Raw genomic sequence first — 17,878 nt, forward strand, 5'->3', positions numbered from 1 at the left:
TAAGTGATTTTTGTACTACTCAAGATATTTAATACTTAAGGACCCACGGAAATACTGTATGTTTGGCGGCCACTATATTGAGCTGTCCCAGATGGGCATTCTGTACAACAGAATACATGAGTCTGTGCGGTAACAGATAATGAGAATGCTACAACACACTCATTTTCCACACACTGACGCTAGAGATGGAAACCAGACTAAGGCCTGACTGAGAGCTGGCCTTCAAACAGCCCAATGTCCAACACACACCACATCAAGAGCTTGCCGGACCTACACCACAAAGCCTGGAAATAAACCAGTGCCTTTAACTGCAATATGTTTAACATTTATAAAGAGCTATTTAAACTAAAAACACTGCCAACACACAGGAAAATCAGAAAGTACAGCTGCTCAGGATGGCTATATGAGAAACAAGAGCACATTTGGCTGTTTTTTTTATTTTTTTTACAACAGGACTGGGAGAAAACCGATTACTTAGATTTCACTGATATCAGATAGTTCAGTATGGGTCAAGTCTCCACTTGGCATTGTGAATGAAACTGAAAAACATTTAGGAATCGCTACTCAAAATAACAATGTCAATCTTTTTAGGAAACATACAAAACACATGGTCATGGAAGAAAAAAGTAAAGACTAAAAAAGCAGACTACACCAAGAGAGGAAGTCAGCAGGCTGATCAAGTCTACCACTTACAAAAGAAAAGATATGCAAAGCCAGAAGGAAGCTTGAAAATGATACTATAGGACATGCAACAGCGTGCAGCCACATGTCAAAAAAGATTCTTGTCACACAGAGAAGGAAAGAGAGTGGGAGGAGATTGAGAGCTTGAACAGGAGAGGAGGAGACTGAACAGCACAAGAAACTGTTACAAGAGAATGACACAAAACTGGATATACACTAGAGCTGCAACTAACGATTATTTTTTCTGTCGACTAATCTAACGATTATTTTTTCGATTAGTCGACTAATCTAACGATTATTTTTTTTACCCTTTGAAATTTTTCAAAATTCTGTGGCACCCCCTCGCATAAGTTACGCTAGAGGTGTAACAGTACAGACTGCTCACAGTTCACTTTGTATCACGGTTTTAGTTTCACGTTTCAGTACAGTTCGGTATTTGCTATGTTCAGGGGAAAAAGGACTACTGTCAAATGAAAATAAAGAAAACAAGAACAGATAACTTAAATAGAAGTAGCAGCACAAATAAATACTATTGAGCAAAGATGAGAATAAAATAAACAATGCTTTTCAGGATTTTCAGGTAGGTCTAACATTAGTTTTTAGGTAGAGAAATGGAATTAAGTAATCAAAAGTAAAATAACCACACATTTAACTGTTTAAAATTAAAAAATAATCCTTATTAAACTTACAAAAAGTCAGGAGCAGTGAGTGATGTCTTTATCTTTTGTTTGACATTAAACAGACAGCAGTGAATGCTACTGCCCCTTTAAGACCCACGGATAGTCGTCGTATTTTCTATGACATTTTGACATACTTTTGTGAGTTAGTCCGTTTAAGCACAGGATTTGAAAGATAACTCAATATTTGCGCACTTTGGGACGAGTGCACAGAGACAGATCTTCTCATTCGAGTCTCCTGGCTACACAGGGGTGATGACGGTGAAATGACTGCTCATAGTCGGACGTAACGTTACAGCAGCACTCGCATGCGTTTTATAAAGTTTACAAAGAGAGACCGTTTTGCCCACGTTTTTCTTTTATTATCGCTGTTGTTGTAGTGTATACCTGAGGAGTCAGCACGTGTATCCATCGACAGAAACATACATACAGCATTATTTTCAAGTTACAACCCATATTAAAGATGCGTCATCAGATGCCAGATGAACCGAAGTGTAAGTGCGTCCCCGCAACTTTTGCTCGGGATCCCGGTTGGGAAACACTGGTCTGTATTGATTGACACCGCGCTGGTTTGTTTAGAATTATATGAGCGCCGTGACCGCGTGATGAAGGCTTGTCGCAACTCTGTTATTCAACTGCTCTGGTTTTAAAAGCTATGTCATACTAAATGCGCCAAAATGCAATAAAACTTGTTTTACAGTCGAATGCAACGCGTGTGTGTGTGAGTGAGTAAGAGACGCGCAAAAGGGCGGAGAGAGAATTTAAGGAAATGCAGCTAAACGAATATGCGTGCGTCTTTTAAATAGCATAAAAATGAATGAATGACGAATGTGGCGGCCGTTATTGATTATGTGGCAGTCCTCCACAAATTAGTCTATGTGTGGGAAACACTATTTGGCCTCTGTTTAAAGTATTCCCATACTTTTGATATTCGCGGTCTAGGTTTTTGTGATAGAACCAGGAGCAGAAGCCAACATTACGCGAGATGAACGTCTGACACGACGCGTCGACGCATTTCACGAACGTCGACGTATTTCCGTAGTCGACGTCATCGATGACGTCGACGCGTCGTTGCAGCACTAATATACACACACTTTATCATTAATATGAATCAGACAGGAGAGAGAAAAGTGGTATGGGACATAGGACAGACACTGAGCATAATCAAAAAGAGCTCACCAATATGAAGTCCACTTAAATAGGAAGCAAACTCATTGTCCTCTTGAAATTATGAAAGGCAGAAGGAACCAAGACAGATTTATATTAGAGAAAGATAGAGAAGACTTCTACACTGAAAGAGGAGCAAAACTTGCCAATTGCAAAAAGACTGTCAACACAGCTTACAGGATTATAAACAAAACTGACACTGATTACACTACCGTTCAAAAGTAGGAGGTCAGTAACAAAATGGTTTACAATCAAACAAATAAAGCCTTTAGCATAAGAGATCTTGTTCAAAAAACATTGAGAAATCTTACCAACTATAAACTTTTGAATGGTTGTGTTTTACAGACAAGCAAACTGTCAATTTTTTTCATCAATTGATCCTCTACAACTTGAACCAGGTGGACAAATCTATTGGCAGTCCTCACATTCAACATCTAAACTTTCCATGAGGGCCATAAACTTCAGAATTCTTTTGTCTATTAGACACAACACATAATGCATTCAATACGTACCTTACAGATGGGATAAAAGAAGTTGAGAAGAAAACATATTTTGCATCTCACAAAACAATAAGACTATGAAATACTGGGGGAATGTTTTCACAATCACATTCACACGGTCTATTGTGGAGAAAGACTAAAATGGATGGGATTTGTTTGAGCACTCATCATTCTAATCTCATTTAAAGTTTAAGGCATAGTTGGTCAGGCAAACAGGGATGCATTGTGTGCTAGTGAATGTGTGTCTTAGTATATGAGAGAGATACAGTATGGGGTAGTGAACTCCTGGCCCCTTTACACACTCAGCTACGCTCCATTAGGTTGTTGTGGTCCAATGAATGCTAAATCAACCGTATCTTCATTGTTCGGGTACTCTATTACCACATACAGTGGTCCCCAGCCAATGATCTAATGGCTATGACATTTCATAGGCAAACCAGAGTTAGTCTGAAAGGTGTACCTTCAATGTCCTCCACTGGGAAAGCAAAGAAAGGAATATGATAAACATAAAAAGATTAAAAACAGATCAAGAGGGATGGGAGAAGCAAATGAATGGAGAAAAAGAAACTGACCTACCCCATTCGACTGTCTCATCATCTTATAAAGGAAAAAAATAAAAGGAAAGATAAAGTCATGTGACTGGAAGTACACAATACAAAAACATTTACAAATTTAAAGCGAGTTCATTTTTTAAAAATTCTGTTATGATCTACCAATCCTCAAATCATTTCAAAACTTTTGACTTTCTTTCTTCTGCTACTTTAAATCAAAGTCAATGTTGCTTAAACATTCTTCAAAATGTCTTCTTTTCCACATTTAAAAGCTTCAACAAGCTTTAAAATGTTGAATGTAAAAATCAGTTTGTTTTCTATGAAAAGTCTTCAGTATGCCATTAAGTGGTAAACCATTGCTTACCTCATAGGAAACTGCAGCTACAGAACAACTAACACAGTTCATAACAGCAGAGAAAGTGTGTATTTGAGTGTGCCTGAAGACATGGGAACATTTGGAGTCACTTTAAAAGCTTCCTCCAGTTCATGTGGTCTCAATTCTACTAAACAAGCTTAAATCAAAACACACACGAGCAAAGGGCAGCATCTACACAGCCTGCCATACACATCCATATAGTCCCGCCAAGAAAGCAATACCATGAAAAGGAGGATGGAGGGCAGTAACATCTTTTGTGTGCTATCAGTCAAGTGAATCCTTAGGCATCTTTCTTGGTGTGATCCACACGAATGAGAAAAAAAAGAAAAAGGATTCCAAGGACATGTTTAAGGTTTAGGACAAGAAGTGAGGCCATTAAGCTTAGGATAAGAAAAATGGGTAGGTTTTACAGGTGAAAATTGGAAACCGTCACATCTGTCAATTACTAAGGATGCATCAACTTTCTTGGCTGCTTCCCATGTCCGATTTTTTTAAGGTGTGACCTGCTGACACCAATTTCTGACAATTCCAAATAAATTAAATGAAGTGTATTCAGGTAAGAAATACTACAGAAAAGTAAATGTAAAATAACACCAGATAGTCTTTATTATAAAACTTAAATTCAGATTAATGCTTACAATTAGTTACAAAAGTTATTCAGTCAAGAGCAGAGTGATTTTCTCTTTGTCTTCTGTTTTTTGATTAACATGATAGACAGCAGCAGGATTATTAGACTGCTGTCACTTTAAGAGTTTATGCACAGATCCAATATGCTGTTACACAACTTGCATTGTGTTATCTTTCTCAACTAATTAGGTTTCAAAACTGACTGTGGAATACTCTGCAAAACAGCATTTTGACAATTTTGTGCGTATTTGACCGTTTAAGGGCAGTAAGCCACTTATTTTGGTACTTTTTGGACTCACATGCTTCTTGAAACCGAGGCAGCTTATGTGCATGGCACTTATAAAGATATTTAACAGGAATTAGTAACATTGTACAATACAATCACTCTTTAAACAACTAGGGAGTGAGGGGAGGCGGGTATGTGTCACTCCGCCGTAGTAGAGATAGAAGTACACAGCTGACGTTATTGCCTGTGCTGCTGACAACAAAATGGACCGAAATTAGACATGAGACTGACTGTTCAGTTACCAGTCTAGGCCAATCGTGCAGAAAATCTGCAGATTCGAGTCCTTGGCCAGTCATTCTGTGCATTTCTGTTAATTAATGGAGGCATTTTTTCAGAGAAATGGAAGCTTTTTTTCTACCTTAGCTGTTTTCTAACTGTCAAAAATATTTTCCAAGATCCTTTTTTTTTTTTTAAATGGCTTTTGGTCATTGCAACCACAGACATAAATTGAACTGAGCAATCGAAATGATGCAATTTTTACATGACAGAATAATTCCAAAAAGATAACAGATGCCTTCTGTCTCCCACAATTTATAAATGAATCTAGAACAGATGATTATTACAAATAAGTGGGGACTGTAGATTAAAGGGGTGCTTAAATTGTTTCCATATCGACAGTGATGACAGAACAATTGGATTGAAATTATATCTGGTCAAACAAACATCTAAAAGGGCACGTGAACAGGCATAAATAGACCTACTGATTCATTGTTTATATACATAGATTTACATCAATCCCATTGTAGATTCCACATGTTTTGTTTATATCTACCCTCACCAATGTAAATATATCCATTTACATGTGAATTACATGTATCCCGAAAAAAAACCCAGCTCCACATGCAATGTGACAACATTATGATAACAACAAGAAGCTTGTGATCAGTGGTCCTGAACATGTTAGGATTATTAACAGATCGCATGTAAATGCAGCTAGTATAACCAGACACATTTCTTTTAAAGATGCAACAGGAAGAAAGAAAATGTAAGCATGAGAGGTGAAGATGAGACAAGATGTGTTAAGAATCGATTTGTACAATTTATAACAAAATAAACAGACATTAATTGACTGGTTAAGGCTCAGGGTTGGTAACATGAAGCTTGCTGGTCTGTAGACACAGTAGCCAGAAGGTCTAGAGAGGTGAAGTGAAGGTGTGGTCAGCAGCTTTCAAGGGGGATACTTTTCCCCCCATCTAAGGACGCATTTACACTGCAGGTCTTAATGCACATTTCCGATTTGGTGACTATATCCGTTTTTTTTTTTTGACGACTCGCTTAAATCATCTTTTAAAAGCGACCCGTATCCGATATTTGCATTTACACTGGCAAAACAGCCCAAGACGTTCTGATCCGCAAAAGGAAGTAAAACAGTGCGATATGCAATGGACAATATGGACGCAGATTAAATGATTATCAATGTTTTGCTTTCCGCACTATCCTTAAAGCTCAAACAAACATTGCTGTCGTAAGGCGGAGAAAAAAGAGAAGAGCTGTTGATTGCAGTTAATGTCCACCTGAGTTAACATCATTTGCCTCCGTCCCTTTTTCAATGACTTACTACTCAAATTTACTGAGGCAGAGACTGAGTGTGGCCAGGGAGTAGAGCACAGGGGAGACAGGACTATTCAAAAAATAATTAAAAGGAAGCGATTTGGTAAGAAGTAACATCCCTCCTTCTTCCCAACGTTCTCCAATGTAACGGAAATAGTAACAGATAATTTTTTCTGTATTGTGCTGTATACACACGAGTGAAACAGATTATTATACAAGAGGGAAACAACTATTTTAAATATGATTTGACCATGGAAATCCTGAAAGTTTTAGTTTCTGTACCTGCCCTGCAGTGTAGGGTTTATAATGGATAGTAATGGACAGCCTCAGCTAGTGATCATGCTGTTCTGATAAGTAAGGCTTTATTTGTCTGTACTGCAAAGCACTTGTGTGTGTTCAGTCATCCAGAGAAAGCCCCTCATCACTGCTCTTTGAAATATGCGCTAACGTCACCGCACTGCAGGCCAGTGGACAGATGGTCTAACTATTAAAGTGCACAATCATGTGGTTTCAAACAAACTACATTTCTTTCTTCAAAGCACACCTATATGCATCTGCAACACCTGTGTTTGGATTGGTATTGTATACGGTCTGCTTCTGGTCAAGTCAGACGTGGACACATTAGCTTTCTGTTTTTCTGAATTGAGAATTTTTCTGATAGATTTCCAAATGTGACGTTATTCTGAAAAATTCTACACATGAAAAGCTGCATAGAAGCAGCACTTTAATATTACTTATGCTTGTTTGTTATGTGAAACTTAAAGAGTTTGCAAAGACGACTCAATTCTTAGGGTGGTCCTGGAAAACTCATCAATACTGATAATTCAGTGACGCACACATCAACTTTTACTTTTTTTTTTACGTTTTAAGAAGCCGACGGAGTGACAGAGAAAAATGGAAAAGGTGGGAGGCCAAGCATGTGGCATTGGGGATAAGAATCCAGAGTGGCTGTATTATTCAATCAAGTGTGTGTGTAGCTGTACGGATGACGGCAACATGTCGAGAGTGTTGCTGCGCGTCTGTCTCGTGGTGAGTCTTAAGTGCGCCCATGTGTAGAGAGTAACCCAGCACAGCTCCATAAAGACCCCTGATGTCAGTCGGTGGGAGAGATTAGAGCTGTGGCGTACAAACACACGCACACACGCATTCGATAATCAGATGTGAGAGATTAATGGAAAGCAGGAGAGGAAGCTTATGTCCAGGCGTGCATTAATGCACATGTACATGAATACACATGTGTGCACACATCTGCCTGGCACCAATCAGGGGAGTCGGGGCTCCCTGTCTGCATTGACTTCACCTTGCACTTCCCACCCTCTCATCTAATCTTTTCCGGTTGCTGTTCCTTCTATTCTTTTTTTTTTTTTAAGCCACTGTCTCGTTACAGCATCTGCATTGGATTGGCCTCTCTCATATGCAGTTCAAAAATCACTACTGCTGTAGTTCAGGAACAAAGGGATGAGTATGTGTGCAGGGCTCAACAATACTGTTGTCATTGAGAAAGACTTTTGGGCATTACCACTGGAAATTTTACATTCAGTGACCTTTTACAACCATGTTTTACACCAGTGGTTCTCAACCTGTTTGACTCGAAGGCCCCTGTTGTCCAACACATTATTTGATGGTCTGCCTCCCCCATATAGGCTATGATATTTCTGGTGTTTCTGCTGCAATTATGACAAAACAGCTTACTTTCAAACTTTTTTTTAGTTAACAGAAAAAAACGAATATTGATGTATTTTGTGATTGAAAATGATACAATTTTGTGTTTCCAGAAAGTAGAAAGATTGTTGACAAAGTAAATGTTATCTAGTTGTCTAACATGGACGAGGTTGCCAAAAAAAAAAAAAAAGAGTCAGATCCATGGAGGCCCCACCTCGTAACTTACAGGACTTAAAGGATCTGCTGCTAACATCTTTTTGCCAGATACACACAGCACACCTTCAGGGATCTAGTGGAGTCCATGGATCAGACATGTTCAACACATCCCAGAGATGCTCAATTGGATTGAGATCTGGGGAATTTGGAGGCCAAGTCAACACCTCAAACTCGTTGTTGTGCTCCTCAAACCATTCCTGAACCATTTTTGCTTTGTGGCAGGGCACATTATCCTGCGGAAAGAGGCCACAGCCACCAGGGAATACTGTTTTCATGAAAGGCTCTGCAACAATGTTTAGGTAGGTTTCCAAGCAGAATACTGCTTGAAGCATCACACTGCCTCTACTGGCTTGCCTTTTTCCCATAGTGCATCCTGGTGCCATGTGTTCCCCAGGTCTACACGTGCACCCGGCTAGTTGCATGATGTAAAAGAACATTTTATTTATCAGACCAGACCATCTTCTTTCATTGCTTTGTGGTCCAATTCTGATCCTCACATGCTCACTGTTGGCGCTTTTGGCAGTTGACAGGGGTCAGCATGGGCACCCTGACTGGTCTGTGGCTATGCAGCCCTATATGCAACAAACTGCGATGCACTGTGTATTCTGACACCTTTTGAAATATATTGACCACTGCAGACCGAGAATAGCCCACAAGAGCTGCAGTTTTGGAGATACTCTGACCCAGTCGTCTAGCCACCATAATTTGGCTCTTGCCTGACTCGCTCAAATCTGTACATTTGCCCATTTTTCTTGCTTCTAATATTATAAACTTTAAGGACAAAATGTTCACTTGCCGCCTAATATATCCCACCAACAGGTTCAGTGATAGAGATAATCAGTGATAATAACTTCACCTGTCATAATGTTATGCCTGATCTGTGTAATTTCCAGCTTGTTTTGTAATGAAAAACACTTTTGTTAAGTAAAACGATGTCAAGTTTAAATATTTGTACTAAAAATATGTATAAAAATTAAAATGATCATTCTCTCATAGTGGGGCCACAACTAATGGCTAGACAGAGTTATATTAAAAACAATTATTGCTGGTGTGTGTGTGTGTTTCAAGTGGTTGCTTTAGTTGCTGCATGATTGTTTGTGTGGTCCTTACAAAATCTTTTGCTTGGGGTCCTCTGAAGAGTCCTTATGGTCGTGGGTCTCCAGACTGCTAACCTTCTGAAGGAAGAGAGAGAGAGAGAGAGAAAGATAAAGAGCTATAAAGGCGAACAGGTTGTATACAATCTGTGTTGTCAGTGTTTGGGACTGACAACTGTATTTACTGAAATGTGTGAGTGAGAAGCAATTTCAGTCTGTTTGGTATTTGAATATCATGTGTCACTCATTTACAAGTAAAATGTGTAAATAAAACTTAATGATCAATAATTTAGCACTTCAAACCAAACTGACAACCCTATTCTGTTGCCATGAGCATAGCTATACAGAGACAGAGCTACCTGCCTAAGTATTCATTAGTGAGTGAGTGTGTGTGTGTGTAAGAGAAAGAAAATGGTCAGCCAGAAACAGCACTTGCTACTGTACATCTGACAGGTTCAAAAATATGTTTTACTATTAAAGTTACCATTTTCAAGAGAAACAGAGCAAAGAAACTATTTCCTAAGGCAGCACACATGTGCATGCACGTTAGAGTCCAGTTTATGAAGAAGAGCGCTACTGATGTGCAATTTTCCGTGCGTGGACGTCCAAAGTTGATGTGAACCAGTGCTATCATTGTCTGTCATTACTCATTCCAGCCCAGACAGCCACGGAAATCCAAAGTATTTTGGCCGAGCCCTCTTGCTCAAAAAGGGAAAAAAATGATGAGGAATACAAAAAAAGTCAGAAAAGTCATTCCTTTCATAGTAGGGAGTAAAAGTCAGGTTGTAATGGAGTGGAAGAAGTCTGGAATGATCGAGAGACAGAGAGATGGATGCATGAAAGGTGAATATGATATATGAGGGGGCTGGACAGAGGGCGGACAGGATGATGGAGTCAAGGAGTGTTGTTGAATTTAAAACTGGTGATAGTGGGAGGAAATGAGCAGGAAAGAGAGAAAAGCATTGGCTAACCTCTCCTGAAAGTGTTTGGAAGGAATGAGTCCAGCGCGCAGGTTGCCATCGCCCTCAAGTTTGGCCTGCCACCAGGTGGCATCATCCTGGCTCATAACCTGCAAGACATCCCCCATCCTGAACGCCAAACCTGCCTCCTTGCAAGGGATCGCCTTATCGTCAGCTGGATTGTAGTCAAAGAGCGCCTTCACAAACATCTGAAGAGTGAGAGAAAGAGAGCGAGAGCTTAAAAACTAACATTAAATGGATTAAGAAATGAGAGAAAGATGAAATTCAAATCACATCTGCTCCATCCCTCTCTTAAATAATGACCAAATCAAGGTGCATTTTGAATAGCAGACAGACTTTCCACACATACACATGTAAAATCTTGGAAATGCCATGCGATTCTCATTAGCGCTTTTCTAAAGAAGGAGATCATGAGGTGTTTGGAGGATTGGAGTGATTGAGCAGACGTATCAAATCAATAAAAAAGACAAATAAGAAAGTAAAGGGTTACTGAGAGCAAATGAAGACAGCAAAGTCCCAAAAGCGCAGAGCAGTGGCTTTTGTTGATTTAGAGAGCTGCGTGTGCCATACAGAAAAATGATGTTACAGTGGAGAACGTTCCCCACAAACACACCAATACATCCTGAGGGAACGCTTCATCTCTCTGTCTCGCACTCCATCATTGTTTTATCCCTCTTACACATGTGCAGCCAATTAGCAGCACTTCAACATATTCATTACACGTGCGGAAAACAGTAAACTACGGTCACTGGATAACACACATGCAGGTTACGACTGAATTTAAAACTGAAACATATTTAAACAATTACAGAATAGAGCCGCAAATAAATGGTAGTGGTACAGTCCTCAATTACAGCAAAACACTCTAAAGTTTGGGATTAGAACTTTTCTTTTTTTAACTAAGGATTAAACGGAAATGTATCAAAAGTGACAGTTTAGATATTTTAATGAAATTGTTTTAAATAAATCATGTTTTTTAAGGTGAAGTTGAAAAACAACTTCACAAAACTAATACACTGATTACTGAAGGATCATGTGAAATTGAAGACTATGAGTAGAGAGTAATGGCTGCTGAAAATGATGTCAATTTTGACCATGAATTAGTTACATTTTAAAATATGTGAAAATTAAAGTTTTTTAAAATTGTAATAACAATCTCACAATATTACGGTTTAATTGTATATTTAATGAAAGAAATGTTTTAAAAAACATTTTAAAAAATGGTTATTTCACGAAACATTTGTGTTTGTGGTTTATGCTTTGTTTATTTATTAGTTTTTTAGCTTTCAGCTCAATTCTGTTGGAATAATTTAATTGTCAACCGTTATGTGTAAGCTGCAAGTTTAAAGCATTGCAAATCAGTCATTATTCAGGTTTCAAGTATACAGTGAGGCAGCTCACTTGGTTTAGGAACAGATATAGGCTGTTTATAAGCTAGACGGGAGCTGAGAGTTTTAGTGCAATCATTTGTGTTGAAGATGGATGGGAACAAAAGTTCACCTATCAAGCCAGCAGCCCATAGTACATACAGTATACAGAGAAACCTCCCCACCACCATCAGAGTAGAACATTCTATATCGGCCTGTTTGTCATGTCTGATTGCCAGTAATGATAATGAATTGTACCTTGGGCTCCTTGCTTTGTGCCTCCTCTTTGATGCCTGGGACCACTTTAAACGTGATGGCACCTTGTGACTGGGACTGTAAACAGAACAGAATCAACAAAGAGACACAACATTAGATTTTTAGGCTATAATGCTTCACAAAATTCCCTTTTCCCAATGTTATATTACAAACCATTAAACATGCTGTTAATGGCATTTCTTGTTGCACACATACCAGGATGCGGATTATTTCTTCAGGTTTTTTGTCATCTACAGGGATACCGTTGACCTCTTTCAGCTCGTCTCCGACATGTATCAGCCCTGGATGCAACGAAGAGCAATGGATAACAAGAGAAGTTAAGAGACCACAGTTTGTTCAGTGTAATAAACCATCTTAGTCTTTGTGTAAACAAACTAAACATCTGGGTGCTATTAGGGTACATTTTGGGTAGCGAGAGAAGAGGCGCATCAGTGCTCACCACTTCTGTCTGCTGCCCCGCCCCTCATGATGCGTGCCACTAAGATCGCTCCAGTGCGTTCATCCTTCTTTATGGTGGCACCCTGTAAGACACATACAAAGAGTTAACAACCACACTTACTTTATCTAAACGCATAGTTAACAGTGACCAGGTTATATGCACGATAAAACAAAAAAACAACAACAAAAAAAACATCAATGGCTATTAGAATATTCAATGATTCATAAAGACTTAAGATTTAATTTCCTACTGTATCAGAGAGAAATGCAGTAACACATTGATCTGCCAGTCATGGGTTTTTCATGCAGAGAACTCTCCTCATGTGTTTGATAACGATACATTAAAAAATGAATGACAATAAGGCAGATGAAATATAATGTGATGTTGCAGATGAAATATAATGTGATAAATGATAAAATCACTCAAACCCCTTTATCTTAATTAAACGATTTGCTGGGTCTCAAGCATACGCCATGTTTATAGTTTTTAAACACTTTTTATTTGTGTTTGCAGTTCTAATCGAATCCTTTTCTAATGTGCAATGGGTTCTGGGCAATACTAAAAAATAAAGTGTGCACTTAGAATTCTAAACAGAACTATCCAGGTATCTTTGGAATGCTAATTGTACTCACTTTACCACTGAAACATTCAGAATGTGTGCATGCAATTTTCTGTGCATATATGTGCAAAAAAAGTAAGTGCTCTGTAGTTGTGAAGTATGGCTAGATGCACACAACAGCTTAAAGGGCTTTAATGGAATATGACTGCCAAAACAGGAATGTAAAAGCACCAGCTATCCATGGCACTGGTCTGCCAACAATATGCCAGGCTTGTGCGTCTTCCTGCCGCCAAACATACTCATATGCTACTGTAACGGAGACATGGCCAGACGCTCACAGCATGGGCTGTCACTGCACACACAAACACACTGCAAAATTAGACAGCGAGACTAAGACAGCAAGATTCCTAGCAGGGAGCAGAGCATTCACAAACAGACAAACATGTCAGACAGCTTTAACGTTATTCTGCCTTTTTTTCACCCTCTGTTTTCTGCATCAGTTTCTCTGAGGCTGTTATTATTTCTAAAGCATCCGTGACAGTGGATGAAGGTGTGGTGTTGTCTCCAGTGTGCTTGTGTGTTTAAAAACATATTAGAGTTTTTACCTCACCCCATTTCAGGTGTCTGAAAGAACTGAAAAATCAGCCTTGGTAAAAGTTGTTCCAATGGCACATAAATTGGATTCTTAAAAAACAAACAACAACAAAAAAAGCTTTAAATACACTCTCACACACTATCTGCATTACCTCAGTAAGACCAATTATCTGCGGTGACAAGACATTTCGATGACTTCTTCACCCATAATGATTTTGCAATGTCATTATCATGACTAATACATTAGCTCAAGGTCCTCATCTGATGTGTTAAACACAGCCTTTATAATGCTAAGTGCAACAGTTGGTCAATGCTCCTTTCAGAAGTCTGTGAATATTTCCTGCTGATCAAATAATTGGACCAATTTTGTGACCTGAAAGAACAAGGCGGCGATTGGCTCAGAAATTTGGGACGTGAGAGAAACCAGTGATCAGCTTAGCGGTTAGGTCTCAGCGTGAGATAAAGCAGTGGTGTTAATGACACGCATGAGTGAGACAGAGAAAGGGAGTTAAGAAAGAGAATTAGACCACTGATGTACCATTTAATTTGGTTAAATGTGATAAAGTGAATGGTAGAACCTTTCCAAAACCTTTTTGTTAGATCAAAACAATAGAATATCAATGAACTGTCCAGTTTAATCAAGTGTGGAAACAGTTTTTCCTGTGTAGAAATAGATCATTATTATTTTTTCTTTCATATCACTACATCACAATCTCAATCAGTGCAAGTTTTGCATATACATAATGCTTCATAAAGGTGAAACAAAAAAACACACACACACACACACACACACACACACACACACACACACACACACACACACACACACACAAAAACACAAACAAAACAAAGACTTGTCATCGCTTCTAATAAATCCAACCCTTTACTAACTAACAATATTCTGCTATGCTAATACACAGATCAGAAGCCACAATCATTTTTTCAGATTTTCAGATTTTTTTTGTTGTTGCACAAAATATGTCAATTAAACAAAACAATAAATGTTTCATCTCACTCAATTGTTTTTGACCAAACGAGAGATATGTATTAAAGCAAATGTTTTCTTTGTCATTACGCTTGCACATGACTGAAGCTGGATTTCCTCTTGGTCTGAAAGCACCAAGCTGAAATGGCTGAAATTAAGAAGTTTTCCTGAGACAGACATCTATCTCTGCCTTGGATATGATAGACTTCCTCCAATCACACAATACTGAGACAACCATGCTTTGGTAGGTTGAGAAAACCAAACTCATCACGCAGGCACAATTTACACATTAGGAAGTCCACCTCTGTTAGTCATCCTCGCAATCCTGCTCACACGATCCTCACAAGTGCAACTTTATAATACAACTCACAGTAAGATCACTTGTAATAGGCAGCCAGAGGAAATGAGCAGGATCTTTGATTAAGCATTTTCAAGGTTTTCTTTTTCCTCTTGTTGCAGATGTCTGCCCATTAAAACACACTCTATAAATAGACTTTAATGAAACTTTTTCCTCCAACCGATGAGAGAGTTAGGGAGAAGGCAGAAACTGAGAGGGAAGAGAAATTAAGCAAGTTAGAATAAGAGGCCACAGCTCCCTAAATTACTCATCAGTAACGTAACCCACTGCTGCCAGTTGTGGAGGTGATCAGCTCCATATGCTGAGACTCTAGCACATAAATGCTTATGACTGTTATTATAAGGCCGGCCAAATGTGGATGGCTTAATTTGTGCAGAGCTCAGAAGGACGGCAGTCATTCTTTAGGACAGTGGTTCCTAAACATTTTACAGTGGCGTACTCCCTTGAGGCATTTAACATCCTTCTGCATTGCCCCTCTCTTCCATTTAGACTGCAGTCACACCTTTTCCATTAATGGACAATATATTTACCCCCTTAAATTGATATCACGGGTGCCTTTTGTATCTAGCAGTAGGTGGCGGCAAGTCACTGGCCCTGTCCTAAATGGCACACTTCATATACTCTTTTGTACTCATGGACTTACAATGGCTGCGGCTGCAGCGTACACATGACCTTTAAGTCCATGAGACCGTGGGGGTCCCATTTGTCAATTTAGGTTTCTGAAGGGTGCTTGCTAGCTGTCGATATGTGCCTTTGATGCGTTTTTGCAGACCACTGAAGCGAGCTCCACAGCAGACTTCTTCCTGACAGTCAATATCAAAATCAACTGCATAGGTGATAGATCCTTTTCCCATTTAGCACCTAAACTCTGGAACAATCTTCCTAGCATTGCTCGCGAAGTAGACACACTCAGTCAGTTTAAATCTAGACTAAAATCACATCTCTTTACCATGGCATACACATAGACCATTATTCATTTCTATTATTCTAATAAGTTAAATTATTGTTATGCTGCATTAAAGCAACACAGTGCAACTTTCTAATCCTTAAAATGTAATACATTTATACACTCACCAAAAGGATTATTAGGAACACCATACTAATACTGTGTTTGACCCCCTTTCGCCTTCAGAACTGCCTTAATTCTACGTGGCATTGATTCAACAAGGTGCTGAAAGCATTCTTTAGAAATGTTGGACCATATTAATAGGATAGCATCTTGCAGTTGATGGAGATTTGTGGGATGCACATCCAGAGGATTTTAGTACAGTGAACTCATTGTCATGTTCAAGAAATTAATTTGAAATTATTCGAGCTTTGTGACATGGTGCATTATCCTGCTTGAAGTAGCCATTAGAGGATGGGTACATGATAGTCATAAATAGACATATTTATAGATAGACAATAGATTTTCGATAATGCGATTTATCACGATAATGAATATGCACGAAATTGTTATCGTGGGCACTTTAAAATATCGTAAATAATAATTTATTAACAATTTATAATTTTTTTATAATGCATTCAAGAATACTTTGCCCATCAACCGTATAAATGCTCAACACTGCTGTATTCTGAGTCAAAGGGACACGCGCTCAGATATAAACAAGCCCAACGTGCGTTTGCACATGACTGAACCGACATGCACATGACATGACTTTTTTACGGTCTATGGACTGAACCGGTGAAGGAGACGCGCTGCTGAAGTGCCGCTCAGTGACAGCAGAGGGCGCTGATGAACTGCAGAATGCCACGGTTACCCCGGAAACCAGCAAACAAACAAAAAAACCCGTGTAGTTTTTAAAACAGCCATTCGTTTTTGTAATCTCAATGTTGTTCATCACAGCACCAAATACTTAACGCCGCATTCACACGGGGCGTAGGCGTTAACGCTTGACGGAGGGCGTGGCTGAAGCTGAGTGCTGACGCGATCGTCATAGTGACAACAGCCAATCACATTAACTTGCCGCTTGGACCAAAACACAACACAAAAAAGCGCCTTTTTTGGTTGTATGTGCGAGTGCGATTGCCCGTGTAGTTGTTGTCAGCGCACTGCACAGGTGCACGAAGCTGTTAAGTACATTAAATCCCGAAAAAGCGCCGACAGCGGGAAGAATATCACGTAGTGGTCCAGGAGCTGCGTCTGGATTTTTAACGGTCTATGGTCTGGATGGTTCACGGAGCAGTAATGAACGCAATTGGCTAGCGTCTACTGAGGATATTTGCATACGGCGATCTGATTGGATGACGCCTGCGCTGGCGCTTGAAAAGTTGAGAATTCTTCAACTTCTGCTGCTTGCAATGCGAGTGAAGCGCCGCGACGGAACCCACAATTCAGTTCGGCAACGGATGATGTCACCCATTCAAAGTAAATGGGAAGCGTTAACGCCTACGCCCCGTGTGAATGCGGCGTAAATAGGCTATTTATTTTCAAATGTAAACATTTTTATGTTTTAATCTGGACTACAACCCTAATAATTAGAACTGTTCTAATTACTTGTTATTGTTCAATATAACTTTGAGATACGACTTCATTAGTTAACATGTTAATTCATTATTACCAAACTGACAATGAAAAATACTTATAAAGAATTAATCATTCTATGTTAATTTCTTAGTTACTTTTTAATAACATTAAAATCAAAATCAAAATAACTTTTAATGGACCCAAGATAAAACTAACAATGATCAGTATTTCTTAACTAACATTAACAAAAACATTATACTTTCTGTACCAAATGTAGCTATTGCTCAATCTTAGTTAATGCATTAAATAATGAGACCTTATTGTCATTTGTAAGCCTACCTGTTGTTCTTTATAGCCTAATTCTTTTGCACTTTAATCTGTTTGAAAATTTTACTTTTACAGCTCTGAAAAAAATCAAGAGACCACATAACATTGATTTCTCAATGAGGGGTCTCTTAATTTTTT

At 38.9% G+C, this 17,878-nt stretch overlaps 1 protein-coding gene across 2 annotated transcripts in view; it reads right to left on the reverse strand.

The window, feature by feature from the left end:
• mpp7a (MAGUK p55 scaffold protein 7a) overlaps window positions 1-17,878 on the reverse strand; it is a 170,927-nt gene that overhangs the window by 44,638 nt on the left and 108,411 nt on the right. Inside the window, exons 8-15 of one of the 2 annotated variants that reach the window (XM_067429566.1) lie at window positions 12,451-12,532; window positions 12,207-12,292; window positions 11,994-12,068; window positions 10,360-10,556; window positions 9,405-9,469; window positions 3,602-3,622; window positions 3,486-3,500; window positions 2,538-2,579 (exon numbers count right to left, since the gene is read on the reverse strand). In XM_067429566.1, the coding sequence (XP_067285667.1) occupies window positions 2,538-2,579; window positions 3,486-3,500; window positions 3,602-3,622; window positions 9,405-9,469; window positions 10,360-10,556; window positions 11,994-12,068; window positions 12,207-12,292; window positions 12,451-12,532 (583 nt within the window). The remainder of the gene's footprint in view (window positions 1-2,537; window positions 2,580-3,485; window positions 3,501-3,601; window positions 3,623-9,404; window positions 9,470-10,359; window positions 10,557-11,993; window positions 12,069-12,206; window positions 12,293-12,450; window positions 12,533-17,878) is intronic. The other variant, XM_067429567.1, reaches the window with a different exon arrangement.

This window comes from Pseudorasbora parva, chromosome 21 (assembly GCF_024679245.1).
Source record: "Pseudorasbora parva isolate DD20220531a chromosome 21, ASM2467924v1, whole genome shotgun sequence".
NCBI classification, from domain to species: domain Eukaryota; kingdom Metazoa; phylum Chordata; class Actinopteri; order Cypriniformes; family Gobionidae; genus Pseudorasbora; species Pseudorasbora parva.